This window comes from Vanellus vanellus (genome assembly GCF_965231255.1).
Source record: "Vanellus vanellus genome assembly, chromosome: 4".
Lineage (NCBI taxonomy): Eukaryota > Metazoa > Chordata > Aves > Charadriiformes > Charadriidae > Vanellus > Vanellus vanellus.
The window spans coordinates 29,141,525-29,160,966 of record NC_138909.1 but is presented as its reverse complement, the minus strand read 5'-3'; the positions used below and the strand labels follow the sequence as shown (position 1 = coordinate 29,160,966).

The 19,442-nt window shown below is 39.1% G+C and overlaps 1 protein-coding gene across 1 annotated transcript in view; it reads right to left on the bottom strand.

Moving 5' to 3' along the window:
- The window catches only part of MANBA (mannosidase beta), a gene marked incomplete at its 5' end in the record, with an annotated part of 51,516 nt that overhangs the window by 30,084 nt on the left and 1,990 nt on the right, over positions 1-19,442 (bottom strand). The window contains 6 exons of the mRNA XM_082483054.1: positions 1,235-1,345; positions 4,467-4,642; positions 7,058-7,181; positions 9,796-9,966; positions 11,908-12,013; positions 12,507-12,601. Of these exons, the coding sequence (XP_082339180.1) occupies positions 1,235-1,345; positions 4,467-4,642; positions 7,058-7,181; positions 9,796-9,966; positions 11,908-12,013; positions 12,507-12,601 (783 nt within the window). The remainder of the gene's footprint in view (positions 1-1,234; positions 1,346-4,466; positions 4,643-7,057; positions 7,182-9,795; positions 9,967-11,907; positions 12,014-12,506; positions 12,602-19,442) is intronic.

Genomic DNA, 19,442 nt, shown 5'->3' with positions numbered 1-19,442 from the left:
CTAACATGTCAGAAATGAGAGAGTAGTTCAAGCTAAGGATAGCCGAATCTGACATAAGACCAAGCTGTGTTTTCTCAAATATACAGTTCTTGCCCTTTAGTTTTCGTCTGTCCAAAGTTATTTATGTTTTTTTTTTTGGTTTTTTGTTTTGGTTTTTTTTTTTAAAGAGAGGTGAGGGATGGAAATGTATTGCACCCGAATACAGTACTAGGTGGACAACTGAACAACTTTCAGGAACATTTATCCCTTATTGCATCTCCTGAACTACTCTAAGTTCTTACTAAGCCATATAAATGTTGCTATTCAGTCCTGCTGACATGAGAGCAAATTGCACTAGAACGTGAAAAAACTGCATATGGAGCCTTTTTCCACTCATACAGCTCGGGGCAGGGTGTGGTGGTGTGTGTGTGTCCGTCAGAAGACCTTCAGAGAACACATGAAGGAAGACTAGACTTTACACTATGAATCTGTAAATGCTTCATATGCTGGTTAATTTATAATGCCCACTATGTGGTGCATTTGCTTTTTTCCCCCTTTAAGGGGAAAAAAAAAAAAGAGGCGGCTTCTGAAGACCTTTTGTAGACCATGAAGTCCCTACGATCATAAGCCACAGGGCTCTATGAAATATCCTGATGCAGCTACCCAACTGGAATCAATTAGTTTTCCTATCATTGTGCAGTTCTCACACAGTAACAACAGAATTTTCCTTTTAACAGGCTTTATAACCATATTTCCTACAACTAGTTTTTCTAAGCATAATGTGCAGTGTTAATTTGGTGTGATTTTTTGTTTCAAAATTAAATTGCTAACAATAGTGAAGAATTATTATAATGACTTCATAATCAAACTAAGGGCTAGCCCTATAAAGACTAGGACTCCAGAAGCTACTGCTTTTCATAGGATCTTTCACATGAACAAATATTACAGCAAATAGCAGGTTTAGATGCTGGGTGACCAAATTTGTTTTCAGTGAAGCAATACACAACAGAACCACCTAATAAATGTGTAAATTTAGTTGGTTGTTTCCACATGTTGATGGCATAAGGAGTCCAGTCTAATTTGTATGATTTCTTTTTTCCTAATGGACAATTTTAATCTTTTGTTTCTCATTAGCTATTTCACATGCATATTACAATCCAGCAAAATATTTAAGAGCTCTAAATACCTGCTATGCAGAGCAGATGTCCTAAACATAGCAGTGCAATGGCAGCTGTAACCAAGCTGAAGGGCTTACCTTTGCAAATTTCTCTATCTGGTATCCTGCCTCCATGATGAAAGTTGTTGTCATGTTGTATCCAGTTTGCTTTCCATGTCCATTTGGCCACCAAGCCTCCACTGTAGAACTCTTGAATGTACAAGAGAGAAAGTCAGAGCAATGTGTATAAAAAGAGGCATAACATGCACCTAGAGGGTCAGACATCTTTGAGTAAATTACCACAAGTCTAATGAGTTTATGTGCCTCAGCTGAGCCATGGTAACTGGGATCTCTCCAGGTGCAGCTCTGAGGTGAAAATTATTTACAGAGAGAAGTATGATTTCTTCCATTGAAGTCCAGGCTATCACTTCATGTTGTGTCCACAATAGGCCATGAGCATGCATACGCATGCACGTGCATCTCTAGCTGCTACCACCCCTCAGCTGAGGTACATTGACAGAATATTCCTCCAAAACTCAAATATCTGTAAGGAGCAGACATAGTTCACTAGACTCTGTATCATACCCCTCCTCTCATTGACTCTTTTACCTATCACATAAAACATTCAATATACAAAGGTGATGCTTTTCAATTGTGACTTTCAAAATATGCGACCATTCTGACTGCTTCACTTATGTCAAGCTTTTAAGTCAAATTACAAGTTTTGTCTCTTTTCAGTGTTTTCTGCTTTTTCTCTATGTTTCATAATCACTTCATTAGTACTCCACAATTTTTACAAAAATAAAAAAAATACCCCTGGTGTGACAGGAAAATTTATTTTTCTCATTTTTCTAGTCACAGAGTAATATTTATATCTTCATTCCAGCAGCCTACTTCTGCTGCTCAATCCTATTGCCAACATTTGCCAGTTGAGTGCACAACACAAAAATCATGGAAAGAAAGCAATAATGCATGCAACCAAACAATGGAGGGATCAGCGCTGAATAGAGTCATGTAAGGAGCGCCTCAATCTTTTCAAATAAAAAGAGGCCGGAGAGCTGCCCAACAATATGTTTTGCTGTAACCATACTTGGACACAATCATGAATGTGTCTACTAACATTTCAGCTTCCCCGATACAGAATTATCATAACAGCTTGTGCAGAAGTACTAATCTCTGTGTTGCACAGATACAAATGGAAGCACAAAATCAGCGTGTGCCTCAACAACAAGGGAGTGTTCGCAGCTGCCTGGCACGGCTGGAGTGTCTCATTGGCCACTAATGATGTCATCCCCATGCTCACCATTAGCTGATAAGCAAAATGCTGTCATGTTAGCAACACAGCACTTTGTGTGGCAATTGCAGGAAGACTGCTACACATCTCGGGTCATACGCGCCACTCAAACACCTACTGACTTCGCAACATAATCTGCAATAAGCTTTCAAGTAGAAATAAATTTCTGGTGAGGTCTCGCTATTTAACATGCACCACACAAGTCTGTCGTACAAAGTACGGGCTCCGTTAGGCTCGTTGATACATGAGAACACATCGCAGAGCTTCACATAAAATCAGCTGATGTGAATTCATGCAGCAAAGCCTTTTGTGTACAAAGAATAACAAAACATTGTTGCCTCTGCTTTGAAGGAAGTGCTTCCTCACAAACTTGTAGTCATACTCCACTAACAGATTTCTTTTGAGGTTGGGGGTGGGGCAATTAAATAAACCAAAATAATTTTTTAGAAGTTTCACACTGCAGTGCCTGCTTAATGTAATCCCTGAAAAGGCTAAGCAGAGACTAATGATTGTTTTAAATGAAACTGGATATTTGTAATTGCTCGTGCAACTTGCATGTCAGATGACAACAGTAACAAAAATCATATGTTTGCATGCTTTTTATGCTTTCATGTCAAAATAAAACAAAGCACATAAGTATGCAACTCACAGAGTGTGCATACTAGAACATAAATACCCTGCTTGCCTTTAACAGATGCTTTTTCTCCACTCAAAAACTGGCAAAAGACATTGAGAATACACGCATAATGTATTCAAACTGGGGAAACAAATGCAGAGTTACACAGCAACAGAGAAAATCAGTAGAGCCAGTAAAACATACAAAGGTTTGAGGGCAGACCCTCAAATGTTATTAACTGCCAGAATTGTCAGAAGCCCCAAATTCCTGCTCACAGCACATCGCTCACCCACAAATCTAACTGTGCCCTATGAACCACGCAGCAGCTCCTGTTACGCTGTTGGCTTCAGTGGAGAACAGCATCAGCTACAGCTGCCGCTGCGCCTGCCAGGGGTCCCACACTGCCCACTGGCCCAGGCCTGCCGCTGCCAGGTTCCGTTCTGCACAGTCAGCTCTACTAGGGCCCTGCTGTCTGAGAAAGAAGTCAAGACAAAGTACATGCTTCTGTTTACCACACTGGGCACACTGCCTAATTCAAGACACCTACACGTTTGTCAACTAGAAGAGACACACTGATTTTCTTCATCTCTCAAGCTGATATATCTTTTCTTAATTACACTTGTGTGATAAAACTCATCGGTTTAAAAAAAAAAAAAAAAGACAAAACAAATTCTACAGAAGTGAAATAATGCTGGTGAATTGTCTGCCACCAGATGGTTTCCCAACACCCTCTGAAGGTAAACAGACTGATTCTTTCCTCTTTCGTCACAGGGGTGTATACCAAATTAATCATTTTTCAGTTGAGTTCTCTCCTCATTAGAGCATCCTTTACCTCTCTAAAATTCCTCCTGAGTTTTGCGTACCCAAGGGACTACAAGCCAACGTAAGGAAGTGCTACTCCACAAAATTTCCTCCGTTCCTGCCCATCAAGTTCATTATAGGGCTCTTTTGCTTTTTTTACCCGAAAGAGTATCTACTGAGAGGTTTGAGGAATGCTTCCTTTCTTTCCTGGGGAAGCCATGCATATTGTAGTACATTCTAGCTCCAATCAGACCAGTAAATAATAGCATGGGAGACCAGATACCTACTGGCAGTTAAGTGAAGTGACACAGGGTATCCAAAGGTTATCTACCTAAGTAACTCATTTAATGGTGGCTGGTGATGATGTGATTTTTTGGTTTTGCAGTAAGGGAAAGGCTTCATCTTTTTGACACTGAGCTACATAGCACCACAGACATCAATTTTTAGAGAGGTAGAGAACTGTTCTCCTATCCTGTAAGGGGTACAGAACTGTTGTTAAAGTCAGGAACACAGTTAAGGAAGGGAAGGGAGGCCTAAAACTGGCATGGAGGCAGAAAGACACATTGGAAACCAAGGGAAACATTTTGCAGCTGGCTAGGTTTCCACACACACCTCCTTACCTTGTTGATGTTTACAAGCAGCACAATGCTGCCTTCTCCAGGTTGAAGCTTCACACTGAATGTTTGCTGCGTTTGCAATTTGGGAATGTTCACAGTCACAAGACCTGCAATTGGCTTGGAGCTGACTACATCAAAAATAGACTCGATTTCAAGACTCCACTGCCGAGCACTCTTTGCTAAGTGAAGGGGGAGGAAAAATGGGAATTTAGGAATTGTGTTTATATACCTGTTAGTTAACATGATCTCTCATCAAAGAAACAATCAAAACATCTCAGATTAAATTTAACAATTTTCAGGCTGTGTTTGAACCAGACCTACAAGTTTAATCTTGTTTAGCACATTTGATATCTGTGTTTACATTTGCCATCTCAGAAGAGAACTCCGCAATTTGATTTAGGTTTTATTACTCTCTCCTTTTTTCATTAGAAAGCTATCCAGGAGGTTTTCAGAGTTCTGTACAAAAGTCAGAGACCATAACACCAGTCACTTCATTAGGGAGGATTTTTTCCCACCAACTCCTATAGACATTATATTTGCTTTTAGTCAGCACTCGTATGAACATGGTACTCTTTGGGAAAGATCGTAATCACAAGGCAGTACAATCACTTTTGTCGATGAAACAAAAACAGTATTAACAGAAAATGAGCTGAATTCATCCCAGAGTCACTAGGCAAAATGAATAGAGTTACGCTGGGGATGAATTGGGCCCACTGTGTCTAGACTTGACGGACTGTACCTTTATGTCCCTTCTGCCACCAAAGTGTGGTGGAGGAAACAAGTTAATGACTTCCCTGAGATCTCTCTACAGTTACCTCAGACGGTCCTTTCCTTCACAGAACTTACTGAATAAGGCAAGCCAGGGTCAAAGGTACTCAAGATTAATGTCTAAATTTGCCATTAACTTCAGCAATTAAATTGCCTATCTAAAAACATAGCCTGGCTGATCCTATACTTCAAATATTACAGATGAACATCTAAGCAAAAGCAAATAAAACAGAAAACAAGGAAAACTAGAACTTAGACACATTTTGTATATACAAACTACTAATCACTTACTTTCTCTTTTCATGTATGTATTCTAGCTCTCCTCTCCAGGAGAGAGAGAGAGCTCTCTCCAAAAGCAAAGAATTACAGCCAGCCCTGGTGTGATTTTCACTGTCTTCTGTAGAATGAAGAGCAATGAATGTGTTCCCAAGTTTATATTACACACAGCAGTACCCAGCGGAGACCAATTTTCAGAAATGTTGAAGGGGTTAAGAAACCACCCACCCCACCCCGAAGGGTCAGTCATTACAGTGTGTTTTCCCTTCCCTCCAAGGGCATACAGAAATTCCAGACCACTCTCAACTGCATGAACTGTGGGGTCTAAGCACAGAAATGAAGAACAATGAATCTTTTACAGACTCAGTGGTCAAAAGGCTATGACACCAAATCTGATAAACAATATAACTGCACAGGCAGCTTAAATTCAAGTTGTTAATTTAGTCTTTAGTTTTCAAATGTTATTATGTTTGAATAAGCTCTGGTTCTGGTTCCAAACCACTCTCTGCTGAATGAAAGTTTACACTTATGCAGAGAGCAAGACTTTACCTACCAGAAGGTGGAGTTGTGGGAATGAGGGAGGGACCAGAAAAGATTTTTACTGTAACTAAATTTTAGAGAGCACATAGAGTCTGTGCTGGGGCTTTCCATGGAAATTCCAGTCACGTTAATTCTAGCTAAGACCTGCAGCTATTTCAGGAAGCTTTAAAAGCAGCCAGGGAGTGACGTCTTCCTCTTTTATTCATACACAACTCTACTCCCAAGGGCTGAAATTCAACCCAGTGCAGAGGACTCACATGCTAGCCTTTACTCCTCTGAAGACTGGGCTCAACAGGCAGTCAAAGAAAGCATGCGGGTGGTCTACAATGGGGCATATTACCGTTTACAGAAAGTTTCAACAGAAAATTAACTACTTTTGCTCAGCTGCAATGATCTTCAGGACAAAGGAGAGGAAAATCAAAGACCACGTCAAGGGAGGAAACCTGTTTGGTAAGTTAGGTAGCAGGAATGCAGGAGGCTATCCTCTCAAATTGCAGCCTTAACAGATTATCCTTGCATAGCAGGACTGCTTTTCTCTCTCAGACTTCATGTTGTGTCCTGAAAACTCAGCGCTCTTCAAACTCTGCTCACTGTGTATTTGCCTTCCCAACACAAAACTAAATTCCCATACCAGCTTTGCCTTTGTTTTAAATGGAGGTGAGACAAAAGCGAGACATATTTATTGGGAGCCTTGGTGAAAACACATGCCAATAAAAAAGAAATTTTTCGAAACAGGAGAACAGGGGCTAACCTCAGCTATACTACCTATATTTCTGCAGTTACTCAGCAATCTTAAAAAAAAAAAAAAAAGATTTTGAATTCTAACATTTTTAATCACTATTGCTTGTACTGAAGTTTCAAAACCTAAAAAGGTGTGCTGTGGTAAGTACTACACACTATCATAACAAAACAATAGAACCTTTCCTAAACTGGCAGTTAATTGAGCTTAACAATAAAACGGTTTGTATTCCAAAGGTGAAACAGCAATAAAAAGTAGTAACACAACTTACCAAAAACAGAAGTCAAAGAAAAATAAATCAGGTGATAATGGTTATAGGCCTCAATCCTAACATCCTTCCAGATTCCTTGAGTGGGAAAAGAAGGGCCCCAGTCCCAACTAAATGAACACTGCTCCTGGAACACAGAACGGTTATCTTACAATTGCCTATTTTTTCACACAGATGTTGATGCTGTGCCAGAAATAAAAATTATTTGCTCTGTAGAAATAAACTATTGCAATGCACTGGAAGATTTTTTTCCATGTCCATAAACTCAGAAGAACCTACAGTATTTTTTCTCTTACTTCTTGACCAGAACTCTGCTGCTACTACCTATATTATATTAAAAATACAATTTTGTATTAAACATTCATATATAGCAAAATTTTATATTAGTGAGAGAGCAAAACACCACCTAGTCCACCACTTAAAAAAAAACAGTAAAGATCAAAAAAACAAGCCAGCAGGTTACTCTCAATTCAGCTCTGTATTATCTTAATTTGTAATGTCAGTATTTAATTGTATACCTAAAAGACAAAGTAAGCAGAAAACTGATGGTTACAAATGTTAAAGAATTCTAAAAGAACAATATCAAATTAAAAATCATGCGTATATCTGAAATACTTTATCCCTTATTTTTTGTTGTAACACCACAGATTAGTACAAGGAAAGAGGTGCGTATGTCTGGTGCATTTTGTAGTTCAGTCATGTTCGCTGTTTCTCCCCTTTTTATGGTTCTCATACAAAAACAAAGGGAAGAAAAACATGGTTGAGAAATAGCTTAGCCCTGGTTCTAACATCAGAATAACTGTCAGAATTATAAAATGCCAGTCAGGCAGAGAAGTACCTACAATGCTTTCTATTTAGACATTTTCAAACCTGGTCAGACTTCTAGTTAACAAATCCCTTGAAGACATCTATTCAGCTGCCCTCCAAGCTTCACACAGCCCCAGCCCCCAAAGCAAATACAATAGATCTCCTTAAAGTCTTGTACAGTGACCTACAGTTCTAAATTTAGAGACTAATAACTTACAGCCGAGGCATACTAATTTTGGCAAACCACATTGCACAAGTCTGGCCTATCCCTTGCATCGCTGGAGTCAGCCTGCCTGCCTATCAAATTGCCAAAGAGCCTTCCAGGAAGCAAGCACTGTACCTATTTCAAGTGTAAAAACAGGGACAACACATTCTTAGAAGACATGTCAGATTGGAAGTAATTTTCCTGTTATGAACAATAAACAAATGAATCACTGACAGATTGTCAGGCTTCACTAATAATATTGCAGAGACCACTATCAGAAATAGTATTGCTTGTACCTCTGAAGTACATTACCAGTGAAAGGCTTGCCTTTTGCCACAAATTCCTATTAAGATTTAGACGCATTTACTGCACTTAATAGTGAACCTCAAATGTGTAAACAGCTCTCCATTACTTTAAGATGGTAAGCAGCCAGCTTACTTTAGCAATGTCCTCGTATGTTTACTTTTAAATGTGACATTGCTGCTGTTGTTGCGTATACTTGGAACTAAAAATGTTTCTGGAAATGTCTGGAGCAGCTTCCGAGTACAGTTAAACAACTCCTTTGAGGAAAAGCACTAAGGTATTTTCTTACAAATTTAAAAGTGTAGTTCAGTAAAGCATAAAGTCATTCCTGGCCATTTTTGCTCTATAAATAGGTCTACAGCTGTTTAAGTGCCTTCTTCCTTCAAAGCTCCTCCCTGCACTGATTTCTAAGAAACACAGTGGACTCAGAAGAATTAATCAACTTTCTAAAATGTAGTGAAAATAAAAGTAGCAGCAAGTAGTAATAAAGACAACATCTTAATCCTGAAGGATCTTCCCAGGACAAAGTGGAGATCATCTTTCCATTAACAAATTTTAAAGGAAATCACGTCCAGGTTTAGATTAACAGGATTCCAGCCATTTTTTTTAGGAGGGTCTAAAAGGACTTTGTTGAAAAGATTGAAAATTATTAACAAGAAAGGCATTTAAGTGGAGACAAACATGCAAAAACACCCAAAGACAGAAATTCCAAAATAAGATCACTTAGCCATTGTCTCTAGCTGCAGCAAAGCTATACATGAGATGCAACTCAAATGATAGTTTGCCTTGAGTAAGTTTTAACAGCAATGAAGCCATGTCTTAAATCAGAGTTTCTGAGCTTCATTCATTGTACATTACATTGTTGTTTTCACTGAATATGTACTTGTAAGTCAACTTCACAACACTGTAATAAGATGAGAACAGGTCCTCTGTTAGATAACACTTCTCGGGACGTGCCAGAGCTGCCCAGTATAAATAGCACAGCACATGAGCAGCAGCAAACACTCACAAAGCTGCTTGGCTGAGATTTTTACAGCCTTGGCAATATACATTGGTATTTGCAACAGTGAACTCTATTGTCAGCATACATTGCTAAACCCACCCAGTAGATCAAAATGTAATGATTATGTATTTCCCAATGCCATTCTGCCCTCTTAGCAGCAAGTCTCTGTGCTGACTCCTTGATGCAAACAGCCTTTTAAACATTCTTATCACCTAGGTATGAAGTCTGGCCTTCTTATGCCTCTTATATTATCGACATGCTAGATTACAGGTTTCTGTGGGGGACAGGAGAAGTAAACTGCAATGAAAAATATGCCCTACTTATAAAATGACATTGCAGGTTTCAGAATACATCTGTAAGGGCAGCACGTGGTGCATTCCTCTTTCCAAGCCTGAAGCCAGGGACAGACAATTCTGCCCCTACCTTTCTGATGAAATTAGCATGGCACTCTCCTTTCTGCACAGGTGGAGGGCACGCTGGGGGGATGCTGTATGCTTTGTGACATCTGCTCCGCTCTGCTGCGTATGAAATGGCTGATAAGAAACGGACTTCAACAAAATTGACCTCCTTGATCACGCTGGTAATATCAAAGCTCTAGGTCAAGAAAACAGAACAAAATCATTACAGCACTGACATTTATTTATGAGCTTTATAATCGCTGTTACATTGGGATTTTAATACCATACATATATTATTCAAAGGCATTTGAACTACAGTCTCAACAGGCTCTGGTTCTGAAGGAAAGTAAAAGCTACTTCTTAAGCTGAAAAAAGAAAATACACAGTAATATTCCAGATACAAGGAGATGTTTCTGGGCAAACCACTTTCCACATACTGAGCCCCCATCACAGGCTGAAGCACTCCATTTGCACACAGAAGAGTCTGAAGGATAGGACAGCAAGAGAATATTTACCCTCCGTCCTCACTCAGAACTCATCTGCATCTTTAGAAAGACACCTTGTTCGAACTCAGAAAGCTGGTCTACACAGGAGTCCTTCCAACTCACACTGTGCTGCTAGCTTATCTATGGCAAAGCACTGAGCTGCCTTTTGCGTGAATGCTGCAGAGCTGTATTTCATGCCACCTGCACTCTCATCCCCAAAATGTAGATATACATTCTACGCCAGCACCAAATAAAGCATTTGGGGGCTTCCTCACTGGCTTACAAAACCCCCTTCAGTATGGCTGGATAGAAGGATAAATGTTCGGTTTCAGAATTACCCTGCACTATCAAGATAATATGGTTCCAATGGCTAATATCCATTTCTACTTCACAGCCTTCATTTTGTGACAAGCCAAGTCTTGGCAATTTTTTCCAACTTGTAAGAGGTCCAGCTAGCATCACTTACGTCTGTAGCATACAGCAGAAAATTACAAAGCAAATAGCACCCCACATATAGAGCCTTCACAGAGTCCTTCCTGCAGACATAGTTGTCATGTGGAACAGGTGAACAAAGCACAAGTCTGGGTCACAGTAATCCTGGACTCAATCTAATACAGTTCACTCTGGTTTTACAGTGAAGGCCGTTTCATGAACTGTCACAATCTGAGACAGAATGAAGTTGCAGAAATAAGGGCAAAATAATAATACACTTCCCAATTCCACAGAGCCTGCTACCAGTGATCCTTTAGATACTCTCCAAACAGTAAATAATAACAATTTCATAAAAGCTCTACGAAATGTCTTATTTTACAGATGGTAAAACTAAGTCACAGAGAAACTAAGTGATTTGTCCCAGGTCACACAGACCCAGGTGGCAGAATCTAGCTCTCATGTCTCAGGCCAGTACCTCTGCAATAAAACCTGCCAGAATGGTAAACACCGAGATATGAAGACACCAGATTTCCTTTGTAATTCAGTTATTACACTAACATTCTTCCTTTAACTTTTCCTTTTTTGATTCTTTTAAGATAAAAGTAAGGATTGTCCCTTACGCTAGTACACAGAATATTTTTTTTTATTTTAAAGCTATAAAATTAGTTTGAATGTTTTTGCCACTGTCAAGATCATTCCGTGATGAGTACTCTCATGCTAACGCAGGCTAAGCCCAAAAATGCAAGACAATGTTATCAAAAGCCCAATATTAAAAATCAAAAAACCTAGATAAAAAAAGTGGAAACACAAAGGCTTTGCAACACGTGCATTTTCATTTCCGTATTCACATGTAAACCATTCTAATACCAATTAGTAAGCAGATTTACAGCTAATATAACAGATTTAAGCTTATGTTTTCTTGGAGCTGTGACAGATCCCAAGAAGCAGGACTTAGATTATTAGCTGAACTGATCCTCTTGCGTGGGTCCACTCATTTAGAACCAGACACATTCACCTGTAGATCTGACCCTGCTGCCACTGAAAAGGTAAGTACACTTCTCTTTCTAACAGTTATCTGATTACACATGCATTCCTCAGGTCAACACTTGCTGCATCCAAGGACTTATTTTTATGTGTACTTGAATGCACTAGAAGTGCTCAGCACAAAAGGGCTTTGAAGAAATTACAGAAGCACCTTCAGAAATAAACACATTACTTACATATCTGTTGAACATGTTGTCTGTTCTCCCAAGAGTGATATTGTTGATCAGGATCTGTGCTACTGTATCTACTCCCTCGAAAACCAAATTCACTTTCTGCCACTTTCTACAGAAGATAACATGCACATAAAAAACTGTTAAAATACCTAGAGTTAACAACACAGGGGAGAATGACAATATAAAAATGTATGTCACCATTATCTTTAGCACCAGTTGTCTCCACTACCTCCAAAAATGTTTGACTTGGTGTGGCTACATTTTATCTTTAAATAGTCAAATTAAGATGACAGCTGAAGTGGCTCAAGTCTGCAACACAGCATGTTCACATACCCACCAGATATCAGATGGGCTAGTTTCCAGTTAGCCCAAGTATTATCCTTCCTAAGTTGGCAATTCATAAGTAATTCTTAACAATTAAAAGCAATAGGAAAAAGCAACCACTGAAGTGTTCTTCAGCAACAGCTTTGTGGCTGCACATTTTTGCATAATTTGTTTTATTAGATACGAAAGTATTAAGCAGATTTTGAGCTAATGTGTTAACTAGCAATTCTGCATAAAAGATGGCACAGAACTATTTTAGACACATCTTTACTACATACCTGACATCAAAAGGAGTTTTGAATGTCCTGCTGTAAGTCCAGTTATCCAGTGAAATCCATCTGTACATCACGTCATTAAATCTGTAGTATGGATCCTAATAACAGATCAACAAAAAGAAAATTACAAGATTCATTTAGTAAAACTGTTACTACATGAAATGCACCATAATATCTATTAGATGAGCACTTATTATTTCAGAGAGTCTGCAAATGCAAAATACACCTTACTTGGTTAGTCCTGATATTCCTTTTCACCTTTGAAATAATACGTGAAAGCAAAGCTTTGGTAATACTTGACTTTACCTATGTAGGTCAAAACCTGTTTGCTATAATCATTCAAACTCAAACTAGAGGGAGCAGGATTTGTTTTTACATAAGAAGTGACTAGGCTGGAAATTAAAAAAAAATCAAGACAGCTTGTGACTTAATGAGAGGAACAGAAACATGATAACCCTCATATTGACAGAGCAAGTAAGACTAATAGGATTTTAAGAGGCAAAGAAACAGCATTTTAGGCCTCTAGGGACAGCAGTGAAAAAATCTCTACAGTTTAAAATGACTGCAAATATGCCAGTTGTTTCTTGTCAACTAGTCTTGATGTGGTAAGGCTAAATGAAATTGTTATATTTGGAGGGAAGGAGAAAGAGAAGAAGGAAGCAACACAGTTTTGTTTGTGCTATAAAATTAAATGACTACTTTTGAGAATAATGCTGCATTTATAGTAAATGTGCTCTTTTCCCTTTAGTCACACTACCCAGGAAGAATAAAAGCACAGCTGGTCTCAGCTATGTCCTCGACCTTTTTGGCTTCATGCTGTATTTATTACCTTATGGTGGGTCACAACGTTCCTCACCTAGGCTGAAGGAATCAGTTATGTGGACCTGACAACCCACCACCTTGCACCTCATACAAAGGCAGCAGAAAGGTATGGTGTTACATCCCCATGTCAGACAGTTCAGAGTGCAGGTACCCGGGCCAGTGCCTGACAGCTCAGTTCAATCCTCTTCAGCAGCTGCACAGCTGAACTGCTTTCCCAAAACACAGACCAATCTCTTCTGGACTACATTACTCAAGCACAGCTGCATTAAGGTTCCCTTTGATAAGTCTTCTACAGTACCAGCGCAGCTAACTATCTGCCCTGAATACCCTCGTTCACACTGAAGAAAATCTGCTCAGCTTTTTTTTTTTTCTTCTTGCTGAAGCTCAATTTTTCTCCTCATTTCAGGAGTCAGTATAGACACTAATGACACTTCTGGATTTGAAATCTTCTGAAAAACATTGTTTCCTATCTCATATTTGTTTTACAACTAAAAGGGTTAGGCTCTGTAGTATAAACACAAACCTATTTACATAGCAGAGCAAAATCATGACATCTAAGTGACTGTCCTCAGCAGCATAATGTCTTTCTGGAGTCCCACAGCAATATAAACATCATTCCTTGAGCCCACACAGGGGGAAAGTTGTCACCTTGCCTCTACATGCTATGCTCGATCAATCAAATTTCTTACTACAAAGGGAGTAAGAGTCAAGAAGGAAAGGTCTTGTTACCTCAGTAAAACTGTGACGTGGGGAATGTATCTCAGACTTTTATTAAGAGCCAAAATGTAAGGCTAACAAATGCATATTAAAATGCAAAATTTAGGCTTATAAAAGAAACTCCGTTAAGATTACTGTACTGAGACAAAAGGCAAGCATCAAATGTCAGAGGCCATGAAAACCCATAATATGTCCTTAAAAAGCACATTTTTTACAACTGTCTTGCTTTAACATTATTTACTATTTTATTTTAGGTTATGTTTTGGAAAATGTGCATATTAAAATTCAATCACTGAATCACTGCCACTTGCATGTGTGAAATACTTAACAAAAGACATAAGATGCAAGTTGTAAATGCATTAGCAACAGCAGACTGAAAAGCCCAAACCAATTTGGTTAGTGGCCAAACAACTGACATCAGTGCCTCATCAAAGATCCAAGACCCTGCATAAAAGAAAACTGCACTGTTTCTCCAGGAAAGCATGGATACTGAGATGTTAATGATGACCTGACTTCTCGAGAACACAAAACTGGTTGTCTAGCAGCAAAGAGAAATGTAGGAATGTTTCATCAGAGGCAGAAATGACATCATCAGACGGGCTCTTACAGCGGTTTACAAACAGAGCTGCTTGTTTAAATCTCCTCAGCGTGTACTGCAGATCCTTTTTCCTGAAAGGACTTTCTTCTTCTATATTAGTCTAAAGCCTTCAAGCTTCAAGAAATGCATTGGCTGGTAAAATATGTGTCACAGAAGGTGCTAATTAGCCCCTTCTGAGTCTTCCTCACAGGCATCCACCTTTTCAGATGGGAAGCTCCTAGTACTGTGTACCTTCATATAAAACTTAACAGCTTACTGATATCATAGCTACAGAACTAGTAAACCAGCTGATATATCACACAGAAAAGCTGCTAAATGCTAATACTGGTTAGTCATTTTAAGCATGAAAAATGTTGCTTGTTGTAAAATCAGTCATGGCAATGCTCAAGCAATGCTTTTACGGCAATTCTCAAGGTTCAGGAAAAATGCATGACCTCAACAAAGTCCTGTAAGAAAGGAAAATTACTTTCCCAACACATTTGCGAGATTATTGACCTTTTCATTACTAAATGCAACTGTTTTGAGTGCTAGAAGATGTACCTGTAGAAGTCAAATTGTTTAGATTTATCTGAAACAGAATTTCATCCCACATTAAATCAGCTCACATTAAAATTAAAGGTTTATTTCAGACAACTGGATGAAAAAAGACGAATTTAAAACTCTTAAGGGCAGTGGGAGAACTTGAAAGATGGTAGGAAATGCTGCACATGTATTAAATATACTCCACATTCATTAGCTCAACATGTTCCTGGAAACAAGTCATAGAGCAGTGGAGTCAACTACAGCTATTTTTAGGTCCCACCAAACACGACAGCCTTGCATTTTCCTGCTCCCTGCAATTTGGGGAAAAATTCTGAACCACTCAAGCTCCCTGCCTGTTTGTTCTCTGCTCCCAACTTCAATGCTGTAAGCAAGCAGCAAATCACCTGCTAAGATGAGGTAAAAAGCCCTGCTGCAAAGCATCAAAAGGAAGCAATTTCCAGTTCGGATAACAGGACATCAGTAGGACTTCAAAAGCACTGGCAGCACTAAACTGACGGCCCTGCCAAGCGGCTAGATGGAAACTCCTCCTTGCAATGATTTTAAGGGGATCTTGAAAAGCTACAGACATATAAGCTAAGAGCTTCTCCTCTTATGGAGAATGGAAATGGATGAAACATGAACAGATCAGAAGTGAGGCTCAAAGCCCAAGCGCGCGAGTTGTGCCAGGCACACCCTGGCCCCACGAAGGACCAGCCTCGGGTCCCCGTGCAACCAGGAGTCCAGGGGAGCATGGCACAGACACCTAAATGACACTAGACAGAGTCAGCTGGATCCAGGCAGAAGATCAGCATGTAATAAACTGAAATGTAATAAAGGGAACAAAACCCAGATTCTTTTGCCTTATCCTACTTTTGTTATGATCTAATTTGAAACTGTCTTGCATGCTTTTCTCTCATAAAACAACTCTGCTGATATTTTACAATGTACACCATAAGAAAATCCTGCTGATTTCCTGCAAAAAAAGCCTTGCAGGTGATGTTTCATGATTTACAGGTTAAAGATTTTGCTGTTGCCAACTTCAGACTGGAAGCTAAATAGTTAAGATACTTACCTATATCCATGCACTCCTTGATATCTCAAGTGATAACAGTCAGGACATTTATACAATTTTCAGCAAGCCCGGTTTCACATATTTACAGCTTGAAGTCAAGCTGAACTTACAGTAGTGATGAATGGATTGTATTCTTGGAACACGAGTTTTGAAAGTTCATCCGAAAGTACTTCAGTAGTTACTCTAACAAAGCAGTAAATTGAATGTCACCTTATGCTCAAGATGTGTTACAGCTGAACACTGAGCCAAATACTACTAAAGAGTTAATTAACAAGATATTAATACCCACTGCTTAATATTCTTTGAATACTCTGCTGTATTTAACAGGCTACTATAACTTTTATCTATTTAAACTTCACAAGCTTTCAAAAGATAAACTTGAGTGCGCTTTAATATTCATCCGAAGTTTCACTAAGGCTTTTGAATGCTTCCACATATGTTCACACAACTCAGCAGAGCACATATGTTTTAACAGAAAACAATATATTTATCTTCATCAACTATTTCATCAATGAATGCCATTTAACCTGTTAGAACCATACAATACCCAATACAACTGTTACCTGGCTTGCCCTGAAAAATCTAAGTTGCGATGAAGTGTCAGAAAATAAGCAACAGCATATTTTATACAAATGCAGAACAAGTTACAAAAAATACACACAACTTTATAGAACTGCAGAAATATCACTTGAGATACATAAGCTTCTGTCGCATAATATATTTTAATATCCAAGTATGACCAAGACCACTGTAACATTCCATGTCAAGTGTATGCCCTTGTTGTATAATGGGGAAGAAACTGCAGCGTTAGCCAGACCCTATATTAGCATCACAGTTGCAGACCCCCCATAACAGTTCTTTACAAATCAAAGTGACAGCTAATACAACAAAGCAGCCTTTCTGTGCGAATGCAAACGGCTGGCAGATGAGAAAATCCAGCTACAATAGCCATATTCATCAGAACTGAAATTTTATAGGAGTCACCTGCCAGCAGAAATGGCATCACACAGTACTTGGACAGTACATGCTAGAGGACGACTATTTCTAGCATAAAGATTTAATGCACAAGTTACCTGCTGATAGATATTGCTTATCAGAACTGTGCCTGAAAGAAAATACTATGCTGACAGTAGTTAAAAACTAAATCTTCAGACAAAATGGTTTCTGAAAATCTTTTGCCAGAGATGTAGGGTTAGCAGTAGATTCGCTGCAAGTTTGTAAAATGTCTTTGCTTACGCCCAGGTTTTGCACTAACTTTATTGAAGTGACTATTACCCTTGATTATGTGCATTTCTGATGTCTTTTACATGTAAATTTTACATGTAAATAGTAGTAAGAGCTACGGAGTCCTAATGAAACGTTATTAAAACTAACCAGCCGAACACATACTCTGATGCTACCTCCTGCCCTTGGAGCTGTTATCGTAGTTAATCCAGCATTTGAACTACGTTGGTTGAACACGGAAGAAAATACTACTCCTGTAGAAAACTCAAAAGTATCTTCCCCAAGAGCATTTTCTAAGATACGTGCATTTGGTGCATTCAGAAAGATGTGTTCAACCAATGTATATTTTATAAGCCAGTGAGTAAAGACATCTTTAGAACGAAAGCTAAGATGATCCAGAGAGATGAGTAATGAACCCTCAGTGTCAGAGAGATGTCTTTCAATTCAAATGTATAGCCTGCACAGCAGATTAAAGTAAGGCTACAGACATGCAATCAGCTACAGCATTCCTGGGCAAAAACAGTTTGTGCATCGACCTAAATTTGAAATGAACCACACAGTGATAAATAAGTAGCTTGCAGCCTGCTTTTGCAATCTAAGCCACGTTTTGCAGGCTTAATATCCAACAGCTTATTCTTGTTACCCTCCTTCCCCTCATTTGTGAGACACCCACTAAGCTACATTGTTGGACTAGGCCCTCCCAAATTTTGTTTTAAATTTCTGTTTCTAACCCATGAAAAAATCCCAAGGATACAGAAGCAAAGGATGCAGTGCTATTTGCCATTTACAAATCACGTAGAACAGCGGTGCACAGAATTCACTAGGTCGCTGAACATATGGGTCTTGCTATCCAGAATAATTTAGTTCCCAGTAGCTTTGTTCTCCTATTTCCTGGTACAGCTTTTCAGCCCAATTTTCACTTTTGATTGCAAGCAGTAAGCTTTTGGATTGCTGGTCTAGTGACATTTTCAGTAGGATGAATAAAATTCCTGCACTCCACAGCAAAAAGCAAAAGGAACAAATGAAAAAAATACTCAAGACCAATGCTTTTGTATTTAGGGAACTATAACAAAACTCCTAATTCTACACTTGATGCAACCCCAAAAAGGGCTGATTTCCAGAGATAATGAGCACTGAAAAATGGAGCAACCAGTGTTCTATGCCTCTAAAATTCAGGCTATGTGCAGGCTTTTGTGTAAATAGGTATATAGGAATATGATTTTAAGCAGTTGCACTTGAAAACATTTGGTCATAAGCATTTTCACCGCAATGAAGAAACCTCAGGATAAACGTCTGAGCCACACTTTGCAGCATGAAGCTTCACATTGCAGTAACGAATTATGTCACTGACTCCCTCCAAACAACTCAGGTTTGCCGCTTTGCAGAATGCTACAACTGTGGTAGCGAGGACTGATTACATTTAACACTATCTGTGATAGATTTGAAATCTGGTAAGGCAGCTCCCATATTTTGGTATGCTCTCCGTTCTATCTTTTAAACTGAAATGTTATTTTAAAACAATTTAGCTATCCTGGTGCAAATATTTGTGTGAACACTTCTTTCTGTAAACTGGGCTTTGCTAAACTGAGTAAGAATGGGTTTAAATTGATCTTGTTACCTGTACACACCTATACATAGAAACAAGTTAGCTCATTCTGAGCTTAGAACTAGCCAGACACCAGCCACGTCCAGTCCAGAGGTCAAGCAACCACACTAGCGAAGTATTTCGATTAACTCAGCTCCTCGGCAGAGAGTACTAAATCTAACATTACCGACGTAGTAACAGTTTCCAGACCACAGCAGGTTCATACCCGGCCATATCAGCATGTGTTTGGAGCAAGTTCATACTTGTATTCACATAAACATGTTCTAAGTGTCCACAACCAACCATCACCGACTTAATTAGCAAAGCACCCAGCTACCTATTAACAAGACCCACACTGCTGGCCAGCAGGCTGACTAAGCTTTCGCGCCTCTGTGCAGG